We start from the raw sequence: 22923 nt of genomic DNA, 5'->3' as shown, positions 1-22923 counted from the left end.
ATGGTAACACCCGAATAACTTTTTCAACTTGTTTAAGTCGGGGTCCACGTAATCAATTCATGGTAGACTATGAACCATGTCGCTCTCTCGGCTTCCGTCTGCTCCAACGTTTCAGCCTCTTCTTTGTGCGCGCTTCTAGAAGCAGTAGTATATTTATATATGTATTTAGTATATTCCGTATATTTAGTTTAAAAAAGATAAGGTTGTGAATCCTCATTTGTCCAACAATAATCACATTCGTTGTCTATTACAAAGTCTGCCATGATTAGTACAACACACTTGGATTTAGGGAGTAGGAACATATTTGTTGCGGGAAGTCGGAAGTGCACTGCTATGGAAACGGAAAAAAAGTGCAGAATAATTAAGTTCCGGCTGTGCATGAAATGAACAAAATACGGTTAATATTGTATATATTACATGTTGTTATGATCGTGTCTGTTACTACATTATTAATAAATTTGCAGTGTGTCATGACACTAATCTAAGATGGCCGACAGCACTGTCTTTTGTTTGTCTGCCTGTCAAAGTGCTCTGAATTTGTGTCTGTTTTAGTCTCTTTATTAGCCAATTTAAATAAATTTTACTAGTTTTAAGCTTAACAATTGATGAAGGAATTAAGGCTTACTTCCAAATGTGGCTTTTCTGACTGCTTTTGTTGGACTTGGAAATTGGAAGCCTTTGACCTGCTGTAGCCGGGATGTTTTGCTAGCTGAAATTTTGGCCTTCCACCTGCCACAGCCTGGTTCTATTCTCGACCCAGATTGGCATACTTGCCAACCTTGAGACCTCCAAATTCGGGAGATTGGGGGGTGGGGGGGGTTTTAAGGGGGGAGGAGTATATTTATAGCTAGAATTCACTGAAATTCAAGTATTTCTTATATATATATATATATATATATATATATATACACCGTATATATATATATATATATATATATATATATATATATATATATATATATATATATATATATATATATATATATATATGTATATATATATATATATATATATATATATATATATATATATATATATATATATGTATATATATATGTATATATATATATATATATATATACACTACACCAATACATCATCCCACTACCATCAGGGCGCAGGTACAGAACAATCCAATTCCGGAGGGCCCGCCTCAGGAAAAGCCTGATCCCTGCAGCTATAGCCGCCCTTAACAGCAGGCCCGGCCGACCTGTCTGACAAGCCTGTAAATGTGTGTTAGTCATGTATGATGTCTTTTTGTTATTTTTGTGTGTGATGTGTAATGTCTAGTGTTTAAATGTACGGCAGTGACAATGAATTTCCCCAAGGGGACCAATAAATCTAATCTAATCTAAATATAATCTAATATATATATATATATATATATATATATATATATATATATATATGTTTGTGTATTTTATATATATATATATATATATACATATATATATATATATATATATATATATATATATATATATATATATATATATATACATATAAATAAAATAAATACTTGAATTTCAGTGTTCATTTATTTACACATATACACACATAACACTCCTCTCTACTCATTGTTGTATTTTAGCTGCGGGCATTACACTACAGGCTCTTCTCACTCTTTGTTGTCTCTCCTTCTCACAGAGACATAAAACAAGCGCACCTTCTTACATACGTCACATACATATACGCCCTCGCGGAGCATAGAGGTAGCGGCATTGGTAACGTTAGCTGTGGTACGAGTGGCAATACGAGAAAAAGAGGGTGCAAATCTGGTAACAAATGAAGGAAGAATTAATTCCCAAGAAAAACAGCAGTCTGGCGGTGGTTTAAGTGGGAATATGTCGAACAGACAACCGTAATTTGTCAAGTGTGGGGCAGTATAGCAGTAATGCTACAAAAAGTAGCATTGCTGCTAATATATAGCATCATTTGAAAAGTAACCTACTAGAGAATGAAGAGTGCTTACTCTGCATGTCAACATCTTGCACTTTCTGTTTTGAAATTACATGAATGTTTGTGCCACTGCTTAATAACTGTTTAATAAATACAGTTTTGGTCAATTGACTTAGTTGTGATTTCCCTCTCTGCATGAAAGTTTAAAATGAGCATATATAAATGCAGTATGAACAAGAATGTTTTAATGTAGACACATACCATCAGGGCGCAGGTACAGAACCACCAAATTACAGAGGGCCCGCCTCAGGAAAAGCCTGATCCCTGCAGCTATAGCCGCCCTTAACAGCAGGTCCGGCCGACCTGTCTGACTAGTCTATAAATGTGTTGGTCATGTATGATGTAATTTTGTTATTTTTGTTTTGTGATGTGTAATGTCTATTGTTTAAATGTACAGCAGTAAAAATGAATTTCCCCAAAGGGGACCAATAAATCTAAATCTATAGAATCGTCATACTGGTGTGATTATATGTATCAAGTGTTCATTCAAGGCTAAGACAAAATATGGAGATCTATATCGTGTATCATGACATGGCCTATAAAATATCGAAATATTAAAAAAAGGCCATATTGCCCAGCCCTACTTTGCAGTGGTTTGTTGGGGGAGCAGCACCAGCAAAAGGGACTTAAACCGGATTGACAAACTGATCCGGAAAGCCGGCCAAACTATTGGCATTCAGTTGGAGGCGTTTGTGTCAGTGAGGGACAGAATGACACTGGACAAACTGCTCGCCATCATGGACAATCCTGCCCACCCACTCCACCTGACAATTGAAGGACAGCAAAGCTCATACTCCAACAGGCTCCTTCAGCTTTGCTCCCACAGTGTTCGATTCAAAAACTCCTTCATTCCGCACTCCATCCAGCTGTATAATCACTCACCATACAGCAGTAGATGATATCTGTCTATTACCTGACCTATGTTAGCTACCCCTCTTTGTTTATAATATATATTTTCTGTTGGATTTACTCTCTATTTTATGCTGCCTTTTTTTTTTTTTTGCTGCAGCTGTTACATATACTGTTATATTGTACATGGTAATTGGAATGTATTATATATTGTATATATTATATAAAAATATAATATAATAATATAATATGATATATAAACATTACATATATGTTATATTTTATATTGCTACTATGGTACATGTTTAGTCAACTTAATACCTGAATTATCCTTTCCATCCTTACCCTTTCCAACCTTTGTGGAACAATTTCCCTTGTGGATTAATAAAGTTTGTCTAAATTCTAAGATTTGTTACTGGCTGTCATAGTCTCACCCACCACTGTGAACTGTGTATGAAACCAGAATTATCTTCATTGAGTGCACGCAGATACACACATTAGATGACTGTCATTTATAAGGCTCTTTTAGGTTTAATGCCTCCATACTTGTGCACTTTGTTACAAAGAAAAACAGCTCTTATGAATTACGTTCATAGTCATTCACATCGACGTCCCATTGGGGTTGTGAGTTTTTCCTTGCCCTTATGTGGGCTCTGTACCGCGGATGTCGTTGTGGCTTGTGCAGCCCTTCCAGACACTTGTTTTTTTAGGGCTATATAAATAAACATTGATTGATTGATTCTAACAATGTGTATGCTTTAACTGTTCCTCTTGTACGGGCTGAATTTGGCAAACAAGCTTTTAGCATTGCTGTCCCTCTGGCATGGAATACATTACAACTCTCTGAACTACTTCCATTTGGAGCTTTCCGTTATATCCTGAAGAACAGAGAGCCTGAGACGTTTGCACAGTGCCTGTGTTTTTAAAAGGTGTAAATCTTAATTGTTTCATTGTTTTACAGTTCCTTTTTATGCATTTTAAAATGTATGTCTTAACATATTAATTTTCTGAAACTGCTCTGTCACATGTGCTGCTGACCTCTTGGCCAGGTCACACTCGTGAAAGAGATGTTGATCTCGATGGGTTTCTCATCTGGTGAAATAAAGGTTGTATATTGTATATAAAACATTGATCGAGTGTTTTTAAGTTGTTTTAGAGGGCTTTGAAGGCTACAACGGCGGCTCCCATTAGCTGCATCTTGCAAGCCTTTTTTTATCATCTTTAAAATCCTAAAAAAAAAGACGTGTGTTCTTGTCTCTCATAATGATTGTGAACCAGGTCCCCCTAAGAGCACATTTTCATCCAAAATTATACATGAAAAAATGTAATGCATATATTGGCCTGTGCATATACAGTACACGCCAAAAGTTTGGACACACCTTCTCATTCACAACACAACTCATGATCCCAACCCCATTGATAAAGCAAGAAATTCCACTAATCAACCCTGATAAGGCACACATGTGAAGGGAAAACCATTTCAGGTGACTACCTCTTAAAGCTCATTGAGAGAATGCCAAAAGTGTGCAAAGCAGTAATCAGAGTAAAGGGTGGCTATTTTGAAGAAACTAGAATATAAAACATGTTTTCAGTTATTTCACCTTTTTTTGTTAAGTACATAACTCCACATGTGTTTAATCATAGTTGTGATGCCTTCAGTGACAATCTACAATGTAAATAGTCATGAAAATAAAGAATACCCATTGAATGAGAAGGTGTGTCCAAACTTTTGGCCTGTACTGTACTGTGTGTGAAAATACTGCACACATGTGAACATACTGTACATATTGTACACATATGTACTAGTGAATAAGAGAAAATGAAATTGCTAGTTTAGATTGTACTTGTCAAGTGTTTGGTATTATGAAATCTTTCACGCTGGTGTTGTTCATTGAAGTGTTTAAGTTGTTTTGTTTTGTTGTAGCTTTTATTCATTTTCTTGATGTATCCCATGTGTTTGTCAAACACAGGCCTCACAGAGCAGTTATCATAGCAACACAGACACAACAGAGCTAAAAGCATCACCAGGGGCTTCATGTATGAAGAGTGCATGCACAAAATCCTGGCGTACGCTCTTTTTCACGGCAAAGATGAAATGCATCAAGATTGAAATGAATGTGGAAATGTGCGATGCCTCACGAGCTACGCCAATGTCATGCTTCATGTACACACATTTCTAAAGGCTGTGGATACTTTGGCGACACACAGAGGTGATCGTAGCGGCTTTGCCAACATTTGATTTTAACAATGTACAAAACCCAAAACCAGTGAAGTTGGCACGTAGTGTAATTCGTAAATAAAAACAGAATACAATGATTTACAAATCCTTTTCAACTTATATTCAATTGAATAGACTGCAAAGACAAGATATTTAATGTTCAAACTGAGAAACTTAATTTTTTTTTGCAAATAATCATTAACTTGGAATTCAATGGCAGCAACACATTGCAAAAACGTTGGCACAGGGGCATTTTTACCACTGTGTTACATGGCCTTTTTCTTTTAACAACATTCAGTAAATGCTTGGGAACTGAGGAGACCAATTTTTGAAACTTTTTTCAGGTGGAATTCTTTCCCATTCTTGCTTGATGTACAGCTTAAGTTGTTCAACAGTCCGGGGTCTCTGTTGTGGCAATTTAGGCTTCATAATGCGCCACACATTTTCAATTGGAGACAGGTCTGGACTACAGGCAGGCCAGTCTAGTACCCGCACTCTTTTACTATGAAGCCACGCTGTTGTAGCAATATGGCTTGGCATTGTCTTGCTGAAACGTTGTTTGGATCGCAACACATGTTGCTCCAAAATCTGTTCCCCACATCTGCGGTCCCCTTCAAGGTTCCTCATTGTATCCCATTGGGTTGAGTTTTTTCTTGCCCTGATGTGGGATCTGAGCCGAGGATGTCGTTGTGGCTTGTGCAGCCCTTTGAGACACTTTTTATTAAGGGCTATATATATATATATACACTTAGATTGATGATTGATTGATTGATATTTATATTGGGGGTAATCAGAGTCACATACACTTCTAAAGTTTTACGTATCATTGCAGTGACTATCTTTTCAAACGGGGTGCAGACCTACTTTATCTGCGGTCTGCTCGTCTGTTTTGGCCAGGCAAATCCATATTCTTCTACACCTTCTTCCTGATGTTCAACCATTTATTTTTTATTTCAGCCTGTTTGCAGTTATAACCAAAGCACACAGCAATGACAGGCTAGCAATCTCAACCTTATATTGTTCGCTCAAAACATGAGAGAGAAGCACCGCCTCCTGAGTCATACTAAATCCTGATTGGGCTTGGCTAATTTGAATATGATTTGCGTATTTATAAGGGGGTGTGGCCTGGCCGTGAATTGGGGGTGCCCAGCCATACAGACTTCTGGGATCAATTCAAAGTTGATTGCAATGAAACAAAGAAAAGTGCTTGGATTTGTGCGTGCATTAATACATCGAAATCTTTTCTTATCTGTGATGTTTTTTGATTTGGACTTACACATATTTTTAGTAGCAAATCCATGCAACTCTTAATACCGGTACATGAGGCCCCTGAACTCCTTACCTGTACAAGCTGTTTAAAGGGTACCACCGTGCCATTGGCTGAGGTGTCGGAAGTGGGAGGCGGCTTGAAAGCTGGTAGGCCCTGTGCTGTTTTACCAGTGATGGTGAAGACGTGGTGACCGTAAGCTTCCCATGAAAATGCACAGAGAGATGCAGCCACAACCACCAGGGCATTACGCACTGATCCAAAATTAGAAAAAACAGAGTATTATAGTATTGTGTACATTAGAGTATCGTAGAGTAGAGTACAAAAAGGAGCAGGTAGTACTGACTTGTGGCAACAGTCCACACAAAGGTTTGTGCGATCCTAGAGTACCTGGGAGCATCTTCACTGCCCACACTTGTCTTCATCATCATCATCAACATCATCAGCACAGCAACACACAGCACACCGAGCACTACATCACCTATGCGGGCCTCTGGGATCCTGGACAAGGTGCAGTACACCTGTGGGAAGAACTCGTGTGGAACATCCTTGAGTCCCAACAGATTCTACAAGTAGCAAAGAAGAAGTAGTATATAATTGTTGCTGAAAAATGCTGAAGTCAGCAAGTCCTGCTCCACCCTTCTCTTCTCACTACTAAAATACACCCACTTAGTTGACATCGACATACAAAGTAGACCGCTCTTGTCGACATACAAAGTACGAGACGTTTCTTTGAAATATTTGAACACTTATGTCTACATGTTGCATATTGGCTGATATTGATATATTTTTCTATAGTTTTTATTGTAATATTTTCAGAATGTATTTGTTCTATTTTTGGCCAAAGTAAGACAAAGAAATCAATCTGAAGTTGTCTTTATTTTTTTAGTTTTAATGCCAAGATTTTAATAGTCCGGCCCGCGTGTGCAGATTTTCCTCCATGCGGCACCTGAGCTAAAATGAGTTTGACACCCCTGGTTTAGTGCAATGCAAGCTTCAAAATAAAAGCATGCATTTTTCAAAGAAACAAACAAAATAAACGTTATTGACATTGTAACCAAAACGTAGAAGCAAATTATTACAGCAGCAATTTTTTTTATGGGCGACATATCACCTTCATTACAACAGTGTGATTATGTAATGTCAATGTAACATGATGGTGTACTGTATGTTACGTAAAATGGTGGTTATGTGCAATATGTAATGTAAATGTAACATGAATGTGTACAGTATGTAATGTAATATGAATATGTACAATATAATATGTAAATGTGACATGATTGTGCAGTATATAATTCAAATATAATATAGCTACAGTTTGTATAGTATATATGATTACGTACAGTAAGTAATGTACTGTACTCTTCTGTCTCCCTGTCATGTTTGTCTGCTCTTGAGTGGGACTGTGCTGAAAACCTAATTTAAATTCCTTTAAATACCCAAAACCAGTGAAGTTGGCACATTGTGTAAATGGTAAATAAAAACAGAATACAATGATTTGCAAATCCTTTTCAACTTATATTCAATTGAATAGACTGCAAAGACAAGATGTTCAAATTTGTAAACTTGGTTATTTTTTTGCAAATATTAGCTCATTTGGAATTTGATGCCTGCGACATGTTTCACAAAAGCTGGCACAAGTGGCAAAAAAGACTAACAAAGTTGAGGAATGCTCATCCAACACTTATTTGGAACATCCCACAGATGAACAGCTCATTGGGAACAGGTATTGGGTATAAAAGCAGCTTCCATGAAATGCTCAGTCATTCACAAACAAGGATGGGGCGAGGGTCACCACTTTGTCAACAAATGCGTGAGCAAATTGTCCAACAGTTTAAGAACAACATTTCTCAACAAGCTATTTCAAGGAATTTAGGGATTTCACCATTTACGGTCCGTAATATCATCAAAAGGTTCAGAGAATCTGGAGAAATCACAGCACGTAAACGACAATGCCTGTGACCTTCGATCCCTCAGGCGGTACTGCATCAAAAAGCGACATCAGAGTGTAAAGGATATTACCAGATGGGCTCAGGAACACTTCAGAAAACCACTGTCAGTAACTACAATTTGTCACTACATCTGTAAGCGCAAGTTAAAACTCTACTATGCAAAGCAAAAGTCATTTATCAACAACACCGAAAAATGCCGCCGGCTTCGCTGGGCCTGAGCTCATCTAAGATGGACTGATGCAAAGTGGAAAAGTGTTCTGTAGTCTGACGAGTTTACATTTACAATTGTTTTTGGAAATTGTGGACTTCGTGTCCTCCGGACCAAAGAGGAAACGAACCATCCGGACTGTTATAGGCGCAAAGTTCAAAAAACAGCATCTGTGATGGTATGGGGGTGTATTAGTGCCCAAGTCATGGGTAACTTACACATCTGTGAAGGCGCCATTAATGCTGAAAGGTACATACAGGTTTTGGAGCAACTTATGTTGCCATCCCAGCTACGTTATCATGGATGCCCCTGCTTATTTCAGCAAGACAATGCCAAGCCACATTCTGCACGTGTTACAACAGCGTGGCTTCATAGTAAAAGAGTGCGGGTACTAGACTGAGCTGCCTGTAGTGCAGACCTGTCTCCCATTGAAAATGTGTGGCGCATTATGAAGCCTAAAATAACACAACAGAGACCCCAGACTATTGAACAACTTAAGCTGTACATCAAGCAAGAATGGGGAGGAATTCCACCTGAAAACCTTCAAAAATTGGTCTCCTCAGTTCCCAAACATTAACTGAGTGTTGTTAAAAGGAAAGGCCATGTAACACAGTGGTAAAAATGCCCCTGTGCCAACTTTTTTGCAATGTGTTGCTGCCATTAAAATCTAAGTTAATGATTATTTGCAAAAACAAAACAAGTATCTCAGTTCGAACACTAAATATCTTGTCACATTAAATATCTTTACACAATGTGCCAACTTCACTGGCTTTGGGTTTTGTACATGTGAAGAACTGACAAAAAATTTGACAGTTGGCAGTAAATGTTATATAATTGTGTACAGTATTTAATGTAATGTAATTTGATTATGCACAATACGTAATGTAAATGTCACATATGATGATGTACGGTATGTACAGTAATGTAATGTCACATGAGATGAGCTCACCTGCACCTGGCCAAAGCCAATAGTTATTGCTGCAGCACAAGTGAAGCCTTTAATAACAGGAAAGGAGACAAAGTCCAAGAGGAATCCTGCAAATATGTCATTTTGTAAATTATTAGAAACAATATTGTCATGTTCATAGAAGAATGAAAGCAGTCATGTATTTATTTTTTTGCATAACAACACAATGTCTGTTTTCGTGAGGTCACATGACTTGCATGGTCTTTTTACCTAATCTGAGTAAAGCTGTTCCAGCCTGAATGACTCCACACAGGAGGCTGAGCAGCACCGCTCGCTGTGGCTCACCTCCCACCACCGAGAAACACAGGAGTGACATGATAGCTGTGGGACCAAGCGTCACGTCTTTGGATGTCCCCAGAAGTGCGTAGATAAAGCCACCCATGAAGGCAGAATAGAGTCCATACTGTGTGCAAAAGTATTGATTATGTTTTTGATGTATTTTACATAAATAATTACACATAAACAGTTTGTCAAATAAAACACAACTTTACAAATCATTCAAATACTTTTATTTTTACAACACAAATATATTAATACTTTCAGCAGGCTTTTTGATAAATATTGTATATTTTACTTTGAAAGTGTCCCTTCCGCTTGTAGTTATGCTGATGTCAGATTTCTGTTTGAGCAGAAGTTCTTGCTGACGGAACTGTTCTTTAAGAGATTAAGAGATATATTTGAGACACCAAAGTTAGTGTGTGTGTGTGTGTGTGTGTGTGTGTGTGTGTGTGTGTGTGTGTGTGTGTGTGTGTGTGTGTGTGTGTGTGTGTTTTATTGCTGTGTTTATTTACTAAATAGCATCGGATTACCAAAGCAATTAGCTATTTTGGCTAATGCTGACATATAAACTACACTTTAATTAACACTTATTATATGCAAAGAATTCCAAAGAGCAGTTTCAAACTTTGATACTCAACACCTCCTGTTCACCCTCATAATAAACACTTTACAATAAATAGGACTGTCCAAGGGAAGGGGAAAAAGGAATGTCCTTTATGAGTCCATTACCAATTTTGCAAATTAGACGATGACACCCGCAAATCTCCGCCCTGCAAACCAGTGCCACAGACAGATTACAGTCTTGTGAGTAGAGCTGTCTACTCAGCTCAATGTACTTTTTTACTGTAAGTGTGAATTTACACAAAAATAGAAGGGTGACATTGATAACAACAACAATGCAAAATTAAACAAATTCAATTGGCCCCAGTGTGTAAATGTGAGCATGAATGTTGTCTATCTGTGTTGGCCCTGTGATGAGCTGGCAACTTGTTCAGGGTGTACCCCGCCTTACGCCCGAGTGCAGCTGGGATAGGCTCCAACACCCCCCCAGCCCCCCGACCCCGAGAGGAACTAAGTCAGACCTGGGCAAATTAAGGCCCGGAGGCCGCATGCGCCCTGTTTAGCTTTTCAAACTGGCCCGCCGAACATTCCCAAATATTTTTGTTTAGATCTTTAAGATGGAAACTGTAGCTGCCATTATGATGCGCAGTGATTTTTTCAAATTACTGTAAGTCTTGAACTATACAAAGTATTTCAATGGTTGGAATCTGCGCTTTTGCATGATATACTAGTTACTATGGTAATCTAATTAGTTACTGTGGTCATCTATGTCACAGCAGCTCAAGCGAGGCACCATGCAGTGTAGGTGGGGAGCGTTTCCACAGTGTCAGCCTGAAATTCAGGGACAGACGTAGAAGTAGATTTGTACAACAAAGGTCTAAAGCTTAGTGATATATCAGATGTATCAGATCACGTTCATATTTCACTGTGTTTGTTGCATTTTTGTTGCGTTTCGCTTGATTGTAAAATATGTCGATGGAGAGGGGTTGTGACGTTCATATGTTGTCAATATTTTGTGTTGTATCGTTCATAGTTAATATAGTAAATCCCACATTCTTTATTTTCATGTACATTCTGGGTGTCTCATTCAGTAAAAAAAATGTGAATTGCATTCCGTTTTTTAGGGCGGTCTGTCATAAGGTTTTCAGCATTCAGACATTATTGGGAGGTTTTGTATTAGTGTTCCTAAAAATAGATATACCGGCTCCCAGACACATTTTTTTTCTCTAAATTTGGACCCCTGAGGCAAAATAATTGCTCAGGCCTGGACAAAGCGGTAGAAAATGGATGGGTTTAGTTGGACTAAGGAGTTTCTTAGTCAAATCTGATTCGTTAGATTTTGCACATAGTTGATCGGTCCATTTTTTGTTTCTGTTTTTTTTAACAGAAATAAACAGATTGTGATGATAGTAGCGTATACTGACTGGTCACTAGGTGTCAGTAATGCCACATGATGTAAATCGAGTCACTAAAGATCAGGGGTGTCCAAAATACGACCCGCAGACCATGATTTTTTTGGCCCGCATATTGTCGCAAAAACAACTCTAAAAGTGAAAATGTAAGAAAAAAACAGCAAAACATCAAAATGTAATGAGAAAAAGCGAATATTTTCACACTAATAGGCTACAGCAACCCCCCGCAACCCCGAAAAGGACAAGCGGTAGAAAATGGATGGATGGATGGATAGCTATAATAAAAAAAAGCTGACACAACATTTTTTTTCAAATACATGTATAAAATCTGTTTTTAGCTTCTTCTTTTTTTTACATTAAAAAATATCAAAATGGCCCCTGCATACTTTTTCGTATGCGGTCCTTGGTGGAAAAGGTTTAGACACCTTATCTAAAATATTGAAAGCTTTCAAAATAAAATGAATTAAAACAAAAACATAAACAACGTTTAGTTAGTTACTTGGTTAGGTAATTTAAAAAAATAAAATAACACTAACTTGATCTTGAATATTACAACAATAAACCCTGTTAAATGCATAACTGAACATTAATATATTCGTACAGACAGAATGTTTGACACACTAGGTCATGCAGTTACACAATCCGAACATTATTAGTATTCTATTCTTAGAGGGGAAAAAACAACAGTTTAAGAAAAAAGAGCAAAAAATCTGAATGTAATGAGAAAAAGCTGAAATCTTCTAACTAATAATTACTAATAATACACTTAATCACCTATAACACAGACCTGACAAACATCCATTCATCCATCTTCTTCCGCTTATCCGAGGTCGGGTCGCGGGGGAAGCAGCCTAAGCAGGGAAGCCCAGACTTCCCTCTCCCCAGCCACTTCGCCCAGCTCTTCCCGGGGGATCCCGAGGCGTTCCCAGGCCAGCCGGGAGACATAGTCTTCCCAACGTGTCCTGGGTCTTCCCCGCGGCCTCCTACCGGTCGGACGTGCCCTAAACACCTCCCGAGGGAGGCGATCGGGTGGCATCCTGACCAGATGCCCGAACCACCTCATCTGGCTCCTCTCGATGTGGAGGAGCAGCGGCTTTACTTTAAGCTCCCCCCGGATGACAGAGCTTCTCACCCTATCTCTAAGGGAGAGCCCCGCCACCCGGCGGAGGAAACTCATTTCGGCCGCTTGTACCCTCGATCTTGTCCTTTCGGTCATAACCCAAAGCTCATGACCATAGGTGAGGATGGGAACGTAGATCGACCGGTAAATTGAGAGCTTTGCCTTCCGGCTCAGCTCCTTCTTCACCACAACGGATCGATACAGCGTCCGCATTACTGAAGACGCCGCACCGATCCGTCTGTCGATCTCACGATCCACTCTTCCCTCACTCGTGAACAAGACTCCGAGGTACTTGAACTCCTCCACTTAGGGCAGGGTCTCCTCCCCAACCCGGAGATGGCACTCCACCCTTTTCCGGGCGAGAACCATGGACTCGGACTTGGAGGTGTTGATTCTCATCCCAGTCGCTTCACACTCGGCTGCGAACCGATCCAGCGAGAGCTGAAGATCCTGGCCAGATGAAGCCATCAGGACCACATCATCTGCAAAAAGCAGAGACCTAATCCTGCAGCCACCAAACCGGATCAATCAATCAATCAATCAATCAATCAATCAATCATGATCATGATGAGGATCCCCTCAACACCTTGACTGAGCCTAGAAATTCTGTCCATAAAAGTTATGAACAGAATCGGTGACAAAGGGCAGCCTTGGCGGAGTTCAACCCTCACTGGAAATGTGTCCGACTTACTGCCGGCAATGCGGACCAAGCTCTGACACTGATCATACAGGGAGCGGACCGCCAAAATCAGACAGTCCGATACCCCATACTCTCTGAGCACTCCCCACAGGACTTCCCGAGGGACACGGTCGAATGCCTTCTCCAAGTCCACAAAGCACATGTAGACTGGTTGGGCAAACTCCCATGCACCCTCAAGGACCCTGCCGAGAGTATAGAGCTGGTCCACAGTTCCACGACCAGGACGAAAACCACACTGTTCCTCCTGAATCCGAGGTTCGACTATCCGGCGTAGCCTCCTCTCCAGTACACCTGAATAGACCTTACCGGGAAGGCTGAGGAGTGTGATCCCACGATAGTTAGAGCACACCCTCCGGTTCTCCCTCTTAAAGAGAGGAACCACCACCCCGGTCTGCCAATCCAGAGGTACCGCCCCCGATGTCCACGCGATGCTGCAGAGTCTTGTCAACCAAGACAGCCCCACAGCATCCAGAGCCTTAAGGAACTCGGGGCGGATCTCATCCACCCCCGGGGCCCTGCCACCGAGGAGCTTTTTAACTACCTCAGCAACCTCAGCCCCAGAAATAGAAGAGTCCACCACAGATTCCCCAGGCACTGCTTCCTCATAGGAAGACGTGTTGGTGGGATTGAGGAGGTCTTCGAAGTATTCTCTCCACCGATCCACAACATCTGCAGTCGAGGTCAGCAGAACACCATCCTCACCATACACGGTGTTGATAGTGCACTGCTTCCCCTTCCTGAGGCGGCGGCTGGTGGTCGAGAATCGCTTCGAAGCCGTCCGGAAGTCGTTTTCCATGGCTTCCCCGAACTCCTCCCATGTCCGAGTTTTTGCCTCCGCAACCGCTGAAGCCGCACACCGCTTGGCCTGTCGGTACCTGTCCGCTGCCTCAGGAGTCCTATGAGCCAAAAGAACCCGATAGGACTCCTTCTTCAGGTTGACGGCATCCCTCACCGCCGGTGTCCACCAACGGGTTCTAGGAATACCGCGACAGGCACCAACTACCTTGCGGCCACAGCTCCAATCAGCTGCCTCGACAATAGAGGCGCGGAACATGGTCCACTCGGACTCAATGTCCAGCACCTCCCTCGTGACATGTTCAAAGTTCTTCCGGAGGTGGGAATTGAAACTCTCTCTGACAGGAGACTCTGCCAGACGTTCCCAGCAAACCCTCACAATGCGTTTGGGCCTGCCAGGTCTGTCCGGCATCCTCCCCCACCATCGCAGCCAACTCACCACCAGGTGGTGATCGGTTGAAAGCTCCGCCCCTCTCTTCACCCGAGTGTCCAAAACATGAGGCCGCAAATCCGATGACACAACTACAAAGTCGATCATGGAACTGCGGCCTAGGGTGTCCTGGTGCCAAGTGCACATATGGACACCCTTATGTTTGAACATGGTGTTCATTATGGACAATCTGTGACGGGCACAAAAGTCCAATAACAAAACACCACTCGGGTTCAAATCCGGGCGGCCATTCTTCCCAATCACGCCTCTCCAGGTTTCACTGTCGCTGCCAACATGAGCATTGAAGTCCCCCAGTAGAACGAGGGAATCACCCGGGGGAGCACTCTCAAGTACTCCCTCGAGGGAATCCAAAAAGGGTGGGTACTCTGAGCTGCCGTTTGGCGCGTAAGCGCAAACCACAGTCAGGACCCGTCCCCCCACCCGAAGGCGGAGGGAAGCTACCCTCTCGTCCACTGGGTTGAACTCCAACGTGCAGGCTCTGAGCCGGGGGGCAACAAGAATTGCCACCCCAGCCCGTCGCTTCTCATTGCCGGCAACGCCAGAGTGGAAGAGAGTCCAGCCCCTCTCGAGAGAACTGGTTCCGGAGCCCTTGCTGTGCGTCGAAGTGAGTCCGACTATATCTAGCCGGAACTTCTCCACCTCGCGCACTAGCTCAGGCTCCTTCCCCCCCAGCGAGGTGACGTTCCACGTCCCAAGAGCTAGCTTCTGTAGCCGAGGATCGCACCACCAAGTGCCCTGCCCTCGGCTTCCGCTCAGCTCACACTGCACCCGACCTCTATGGCCCCTACTATGGGTGGTGAGCCCATTGGAGGGGGGACCCACGTTGCCTCTTCGGGCTGTGCCCGGCCGGGCCCCATGGGGACAGGCCCGGCCACCAGGCGCTCGCCATCGTGCCCCGCCTCCGGGCCTGGCTCCAGAGGGGGGCCCCGGTGACCCGCGTCCGGGCGAGGGGAATCTGGGTCCTTTATTTGTATTCGTCACCTGACAAACAGTTTGGTCTTTACATTTATATAATATCTGTTTTTAGCATTCTTTTTACAAAATAAAAAAATATCAAAATGCATACTTTGACTTATGAGTATGCGGCCTTCGGTGGAAACAGTTTGGACGTAGGGTGATTCTTATGAAAGAAATACAGTCTTACATTCAAGTGAACAAAAAGATCTCACTCTTGACTTTTTCTACCTAAAAAATGCCAAACCACTCTGTTAAGCAAAAAACACGGTAGAGATTGGATTGTTTAGTGAGGTACAGTACTCAAACCTTGGGGGCAAAGCTTTTACATGATGAACGCAATCCATCTATCCTTCCAACAACTCAAGCCCCGTTTACACTAACTAAATCCTACCTAACCTTATCCTTGTCCACACACACACACAATGGTCGTTTAAGACCCCCCCTCCGTCAGCCAGCGCAACGCGACCTAATACGCATGCGCGGAAAATGCGCACGTCATAGTCACCTTCAGTGTTGCTTTGTGTGCAAGTTCTTAAATTTAACTTATCTGAACAATATCCAGTGTTGTGGTATTTCTAATAACTGCGACTTGTCCAGGGTGTACCCCGTCTTCCGCCTGAATGTAGCTGAGATAGGCTCCAGCTCCCCCCCGCGACCCCAAAAGGGACAAGCGGTAGAAAATGGATGGATGGATGGATGGAATCCAGTGTGCTGTGGGGCCCTATTTTAGTGAATCACACCTGAGACATCATAAATTAATCAAATGTGTAATATACACGTAAACAATGTGATAAAGAACATTTTACAACAATCAATCTAGGGCAGTGGTTATTAACCTGGGTTCGGTGAGTTGGCCTCAGGGGTTCGGCGAAGCCTCCGCCGCGGAGGTCAAGACACACCCGACTCATCGTGTAAATAAAAACTTCTCCCTATCGGCATATTATGAATACCCCCCAAACGATGTTCACTCTAATTTTCCATCTGATTTGCATGTGTGTAATTTGTTGTGAGTTCATGCACTGTGTGACATGTCTGGATCATGTTTTGTTTAAGTTATGTTCTGTTTGAGTTTTGGACTCTTTTTAGTTCCTGCCTTTTCACTTCCTTGTCTTGTTTCCATTAGTTTCACCTGTTGCACGTTTGGACTCACAAACCTGTCACCAATCATGTCACTGTTATTTAAAGCCTGTGTTTTTCTGTTGGTCGGGCTGGTGACATTCACTCTGTTTACCTCTGCGCACTTCATGCCATGATTACTCCTGTTACCCATGCTATCACAGTTGATGCTTCATGTCATGTCAAGTAAGTTTTTTCTATTCATGCCACAGTTAGCGACTTTTGTTCATGTCCATAGTTTTTTGCCCACGTGCAAGTTTTTTGTTTCATTAGTCAAGTTTGTACTTCCGCCTTGAGCGCGCTTTTTGTTCCGTTGTTAGTGTAAAATAAATAATGTCTTTACCTTCACGCCATGCCACATCCAGCTTTACTTGCATCTCGGGAAAACAAACACACCATAGTCCACGTCCTGACAGATGTCGCCAACTCGACCAACAAAAAAAGACAGGCTTTAAATAACAGTGACATGATTGGTGACAGGTGTGTGAGTCCAAACGTGGAACAGGTGAAACTAATGGGTAACCATGGAAACAAGACAAGGAAGTGAAAAGGCAGGAACTAAAAAGAGTCCAAAACCCAAACAGAACATAACTTAAACAAAACATGATCCAGACATGACACTGTGTTGGTTTTGTTCTTTGAACAAGGTGATGTTCATGCACGGTTCATTTTGTGCACCAGTAAAAAAAACATATAACTTTGTCTTGAATTTGAAAAAACATTTTTTTTATTTTTCACTAAAGAAGGGTTCTGTGAATGCGCATATGAAACTGGTGGGGTTCGGTACCTCCAACAAGGTTAAGAACCAGGGATCTAGATATCTGGTCAGGACACTCTCACTCTTGCCTTCACCTTCACTGTCCATTCGTTTTTGGTGACTTTATATACTCTGGACCTAGACGTTGAGTCCGCGACATATATGGCGGACAATAACTGATACAGTCTGCTTTGCCAGTCCAAAGGTATTCAATGTTTTCCGTAGTCTTCCCTTGACGGCCAGGTAATACAAAGCACACGCTACCTTTTTTTTTTATCACATCCACGGGAGCCCGCATTCTCGTTGTCTCTCCTTCGACAAATGGACAAAGTTTTTCGGTAAGTAGAATCACAGCTGACCTGGACATTCGAAAGTTATCTTGCCGTCTGAGATGTGTGGTATACAAAATAGCTGCAATCGCGCGTTTTCTTCTCTTAAGGTATTCATGTGTGATTTCCACAAGCGTCTGCACATTAAGAAGAATGAGAAACACGGACATGTCTGGATGACTCACTTCCATCTCTCCAGTGGTTAGCTACGGATGCTACGATGCTGGGTGTGGCGCGTTCTTTCTGACGTCACTTCCGGTGTGGGCTGCTGTCTTTCTGGCGTCGCTTCCTCTCAGAACTCAGTTTGTAAACGATCAATGAGTACATACAAAGTTAAGACTTAGACTAGACTTAGACTTCCTTTTTATTGTCATTCAAATGTGAACTTTACAGCACAGAGCCGGAGATTCAAGAAATACACGGCACACTTACCCGTGTAAAACATTATCAGAGGACGGGAACCTTAAACGATGGTTTAGTGTGGCTGAAACGATGCTTAGGCTAAATAATTATTCATTTGAGGGGTTATCCGGCTTAGTGTAGACATGGCCTCAGACTGTTCATAAATGTTGGTGGTGTGAGGAGGTTCTTACAGACTAACCTGCACAGGAAGTCCTGCTACTTCTGCATAGGCCAGCACTTGTGGCACAGTTGTCAGGCCAACAGTGAAGCCCGCAAGCAAATCCATCTGAAGACACTTGATGTTGTATTTAGGTAACCAGGTCAGTATGGGCAGACATCTCTTGAGCAATCGGAAAAAAACAACTGAGCGCTGGTTTGAATCTCCTTGCAGCAGAGGTTGGTCCATCGTGCGGAAAAGGTGAGTGTGTGAGGAGCACCTGCACAGGTGGATGTTGGCAGAAGTTATGCAAATAAATTCAATAAGCATATATTTACAGCCGGGCTGTCAAGTGATACATTTTTTTAATCAGATTAATCACACTCTTGAACTGTGATTAATCATGATTAATCACCGGTTATTATTTGCTTGCATAAATACAATTTTATTAAGAAAATAAAACAATAAAACAAGTCGTTGATTTGCTCAAAACTTGGTGACAGTAAATATAGTAAGAATTAAAAGAACATTATATACAGTACAGGCCAAAAGTTTGAACACCTTCTCATTCAATGCGTTTTCTTTACTTTCATGACTATTTACATTGTAGATTGTCACTGAAGGCATCAAAACTATGAATGAACACGTGGAGTTTTGTACTCAACAAAAAAAGAGGAAATAACTGAAAACATGTTTTATATTCTCGTTTCTTCAAAATAGCCACCCTTTGCTCTGATTACTGCTCTGCACACTCTTGGCATTCTCTCGATGAGCTTCAATTCAATGGTTTTTATTTGGTCATCAGTTCATGTAAACAGTACACTTCAAGTGCATAGCAGATAAATACATAAAAGTATTGGTTTACATTTCCTGACCAAAAAGGTATAGGCTGGAGCTAAAAGCTTATTATGCCTACCCTTTCAACATTCACTTTGCACATGTCAAATTGAGAAGAAAAACAAACAAAAAACAAGTAATCGATCTTGAGCTAAAGAAACACAAGAAAGGACTCTAGAGTCTCTGTCAAAATCATAGTACTTGATCACATGCATTGTTAAGCATGTAAATACATGCATTTACCAATATATACATACTAATATATATATATATATATATATATATATATACTGTATGTACATATACACATCTATACATACCACATACGATTGCTCAAATGCACAATTGTGCATACACTTTTTTTTCCCTTCCCCTTCCTCTTTCTAACTCTTTTCCTCCCTTCAAGTGGTAGTCACCTGAAACAGTTTTCACTTCACAGGTGTCATAGTTTTGATGCCTTCAGTGACAATCTACAAGGTAAATAGTTTTGAAAATAAAGAAAACACATTGAAATGAGAAGGTGTGTCCAAACTTTTGGCCTGTACTATATATAGCAAACTATGTGCAGATGTACACTATGGAATGCACCAAGAAAGTTAAGAAAGTACTGTACTGCTGCATGTCAGAGTCTCCAGGACAAAAATAGGTCTCAGATAACACCGGAAAAAGTCGCTAGATTTGTCGCTAGTGGCTTGAGTTGTTGAGTTGAGTTTACTTTGAACATGAACACATTTACAATATGATACATCACATCATTTCATATCATTTCTCCTTACAACATGTCCAAAAAGGAGTAGGAAGAAGCAAAGCTTATTTAGTCCCACCCCTTTCTCCCTTCATAGCAATTACTATTACATATGTTCACTTACTGTCTTCTTTTTGTAACATCAGTGAATGATTAGTACAGCAGTGCTTGCAATATATAATTAAGTCAGTAATGATTAGCATACTGAGATGAAGAATATCTCCTTTTCAAAAAAAACTGAAGGTATTTCTCAAAATTCTTCTTCCTTGTACTTTGTAAGCACTTTTAATTTGAAATTAAACTGGATCATATTAACTTCTTTGCTCAAACCATTCCATAATTTAATTCCACATACTGCTATACTAAAGGTCTTAAGTGCTGTACGTGCATACACATGTTTTAAACTAGCATTTTTCTCCAAGGTTATAGTTTTCTTCTTTTTGAGAATAGTTGTTGTACATTCTTGGGTAGCAGGTTATAGTTTGCTTTGTACATAATTTCAGCTGTTTGCAAATGCACCAAGTCATTGCATTTCAATATTTTGATTTAATAAATAAACAGTTTGTATGTTCTCTATATTTAACATTACGTATTATTCTAACTGATCTTTTTTGTAACACAGTTAATGAATGAAGTGTACTTTTGTAGTTATTTCCCCATATGTCTGCAAAATAACATAGATATGGTAACACTAGTGAGCAGTAGGGAATATGAAGAGATTTTTGGTCCAGAACGTATTTTGCTTTATTCAATATTGAAATACTTTTTGCTGCCTTATGTTGCATATGTTTTACATGAGATTTCCTGTTCATTTTCTCATCTATTATTACACCCCAAAATTTGGTTTCTTTTACTCTTTCAATGTCTATAGTCCAGTGGTTCTTAACCTGGGTTCGATCGAAACCTAAGGTTCGGTAAGTCGGCCTCAGGGGTTCGGCAGAGCCTCCGCCGCAGCGGTCAAGACACACCAGACTCATGAATTGATTAACGTGGACCCCGACTTAATTAAACAAGTTGAAAAACTTATTGGGGTGTTACCATTTAGTGGTCAATTGTACGGAATATGTACTGTACTGTGCAATCTACTAATAAAAGTTTCATTCAATCAATCACTCCTCTCTGAGCTGCCACCTTAACGTGGTAGAGGAGTTTGCGTGTCCCAATGATCCTAGGAGCTATGTTGTCCGGGGGCTTTATGCCCCCTGGTAGGGTCTCCCAAGGCAAACTGGTCCTAGGTGAGGGATCAGACAAAGAGCAGCTCGAAGACCTTTATGAAGAAAACAAACAAGGAACCCAGATTTCCCTTGCCCGGACGCGGGTCACCGGGGCCCCCCTCTGGAGTCAGGCCCGGAGGTGGGGCACGATGGCGAGCGCCTGGTGGCCGGGCCTGTCCCCATGGGGCCCGGCCGGACACAGCCCAAAGAGGCAACGTGGGTCCCCCCTCCAATGGGCTCACCACCCATAGCAGGGGTCATAGAGGTCGGGTGCGATGTGAGCTGGGCGGCAGCCGAGGGCAGGGCACTTGGCTGTCCGATCCTCGGCTACAGAAGCTAGCTCTTGGGACGTGGAACGTCACCTTGCTGGGGGGGAAGGAGCCTGAGCTAGTGCGCGAGGTGGAGAAGTTCCGGCTAGATATAGTCGGACTCACTTCGACGCACAGCAAGGACTCTGGAACCAGTTCTCTCGAGAGGGGATGGACTCTCTTCCACTCTGGCATTGCCGGCAGCGAGAGGCGACGGGCTGGGGTGGCAATTCTTGTTTCCCCCCGGCTCAGAGCCTGTACGTTGGAGTTCAACCCGGTGGACGAGAGGGTAGCTTCCCTCCGCCTTCGGGTGGGGGAACGGGTCCTGACTGTGGTTTGCGCTTACGCGCCAAACCGAAGCTCAGAGTACCCACCCTTTTTGGATTCCCTCGAGGGAGTACTTTTAGAGTGCTCCCCCGGGTGATTCCCTCGTTCTACTGGGGGACTTCAATGCTCATGTTGGCAGCGACAGTGAAACCTGGAGAGGCGTGATTGGGAAGAATGGCTGCCCGGATCTGAACCCGAGCGGTGTTTTGTTATTGGACTTTTGTGCCCGTCACAGATTGTCCATACGAACACCATGTTCAAACATAAGGGTGTCCATATGTGCACTTGGCACCAGGACACCCTAGGCCGCAGTTGCATGATCGACTTTGTAGTTGTGTCATCGGATTTGCGGCCTCATGTTTTGGACTCTCGGGTGAAGAGAGGGGCAGAGCTTTCTACCGATCACCACCTGGTGGTGAGTTGGCTGCGATGGTGGGGGAGGATGCCGGACAGACCTGGCAGGCCCAAACGCATTGTGAGGGTTTGCTGGGAACGTCTGGCAGAGTCTCCTGTCAGAGAGAGTTTCAATTCCCACCTCCGGAAGAATTTTGAACATGTCACGAGGGAGGTGCTGGACATTGAGTCCAAATGGACCATGTTCCGCGCCTCTATTGTCGAGGCGGATGATTGGAGCTGTGGCCGCAAGGTAGTTGGTGCTTGTCGTGGCGGTAATCCTAGAACCCGTTGGTGGACACCGGCGGTGAGGGATGCCGTCAAGCTGAAGAAGGAGTCCTATCGGGTTCTTTTGGCTCATAGGACTCCTGAGGCAGCGGACAAGTACCGACAGGCCAAGTGGTGTGCGGCTTCAGCGGTCGCAGAGGCAAAAACTCGGACATGGGAGGAGTTCGGTGAGGCCATGGAAAACGACTTCCGTACGGCTTCGAAGCAATTCTGGACCACCATCCGCCGCCTCAGGAAGGGGAAGCAGTGCACTATCAACACCGTGTATGGCGAGGATGGTGTTCTGCTGACCTCGACTGCGGATGTTGTGGATCGGTGGAGGGAATACTTCGAAGACCTCCTCAATCCCACCAAC

The 22923-nt window shown here is 42.3% G+C and overlaps 1 protein-coding gene across 4 annotated transcripts in view; it reads right to left on the bottom strand.

The window, feature by feature from the left end:
- slc26a11 (solute carrier family 26 member 11) overlaps positions 1-22923 on the bottom strand; it is a 63542-nt gene that overhangs the window by 35119 nt on the left and 5500 nt on the right. For all 4 annotated transcript variants that reach the window (XM_061988071.2, XM_061988075.2, XM_072916432.1 and 1 more), the window contains exons 3-7: positions 18499-18736; positions 9631-9823; positions 9403-9488; positions 6640-6859; positions 6369-6547 (exon numbers count right to left, since the gene is read on the bottom strand). In XM_061988071.2, the coding sequence (XP_061844055.2) occupies positions 6369-6547; positions 6640-6859; positions 9403-9488; positions 9631-9823; positions 18499-18705 (885 nt within the window). In that variant the 5' untranslated portion in view covers positions 18706-18736. The remainder of the gene's footprint in view (positions 1-6368; positions 6548-6639; positions 6860-9402; positions 9489-9630; positions 9824-18498; positions 18737-22923) is intronic.

This window comes from Nerophis lumbriciformis, linkage group LG27 (genome assembly GCF_033978685.3).
Source record: "Nerophis lumbriciformis linkage group LG27, RoL_Nlum_v2.1, whole genome shotgun sequence".
Taxonomy (NCBI): Eukaryota; Metazoa; Chordata; class Actinopteri; order Syngnathiformes; family Syngnathidae; genus Nerophis; species Nerophis lumbriciformis.
The sequence above is the reverse complement of the archived record's forward strand: the minus strand, read 5'-3'. Positions and strand labels throughout refer to the sequence as shown.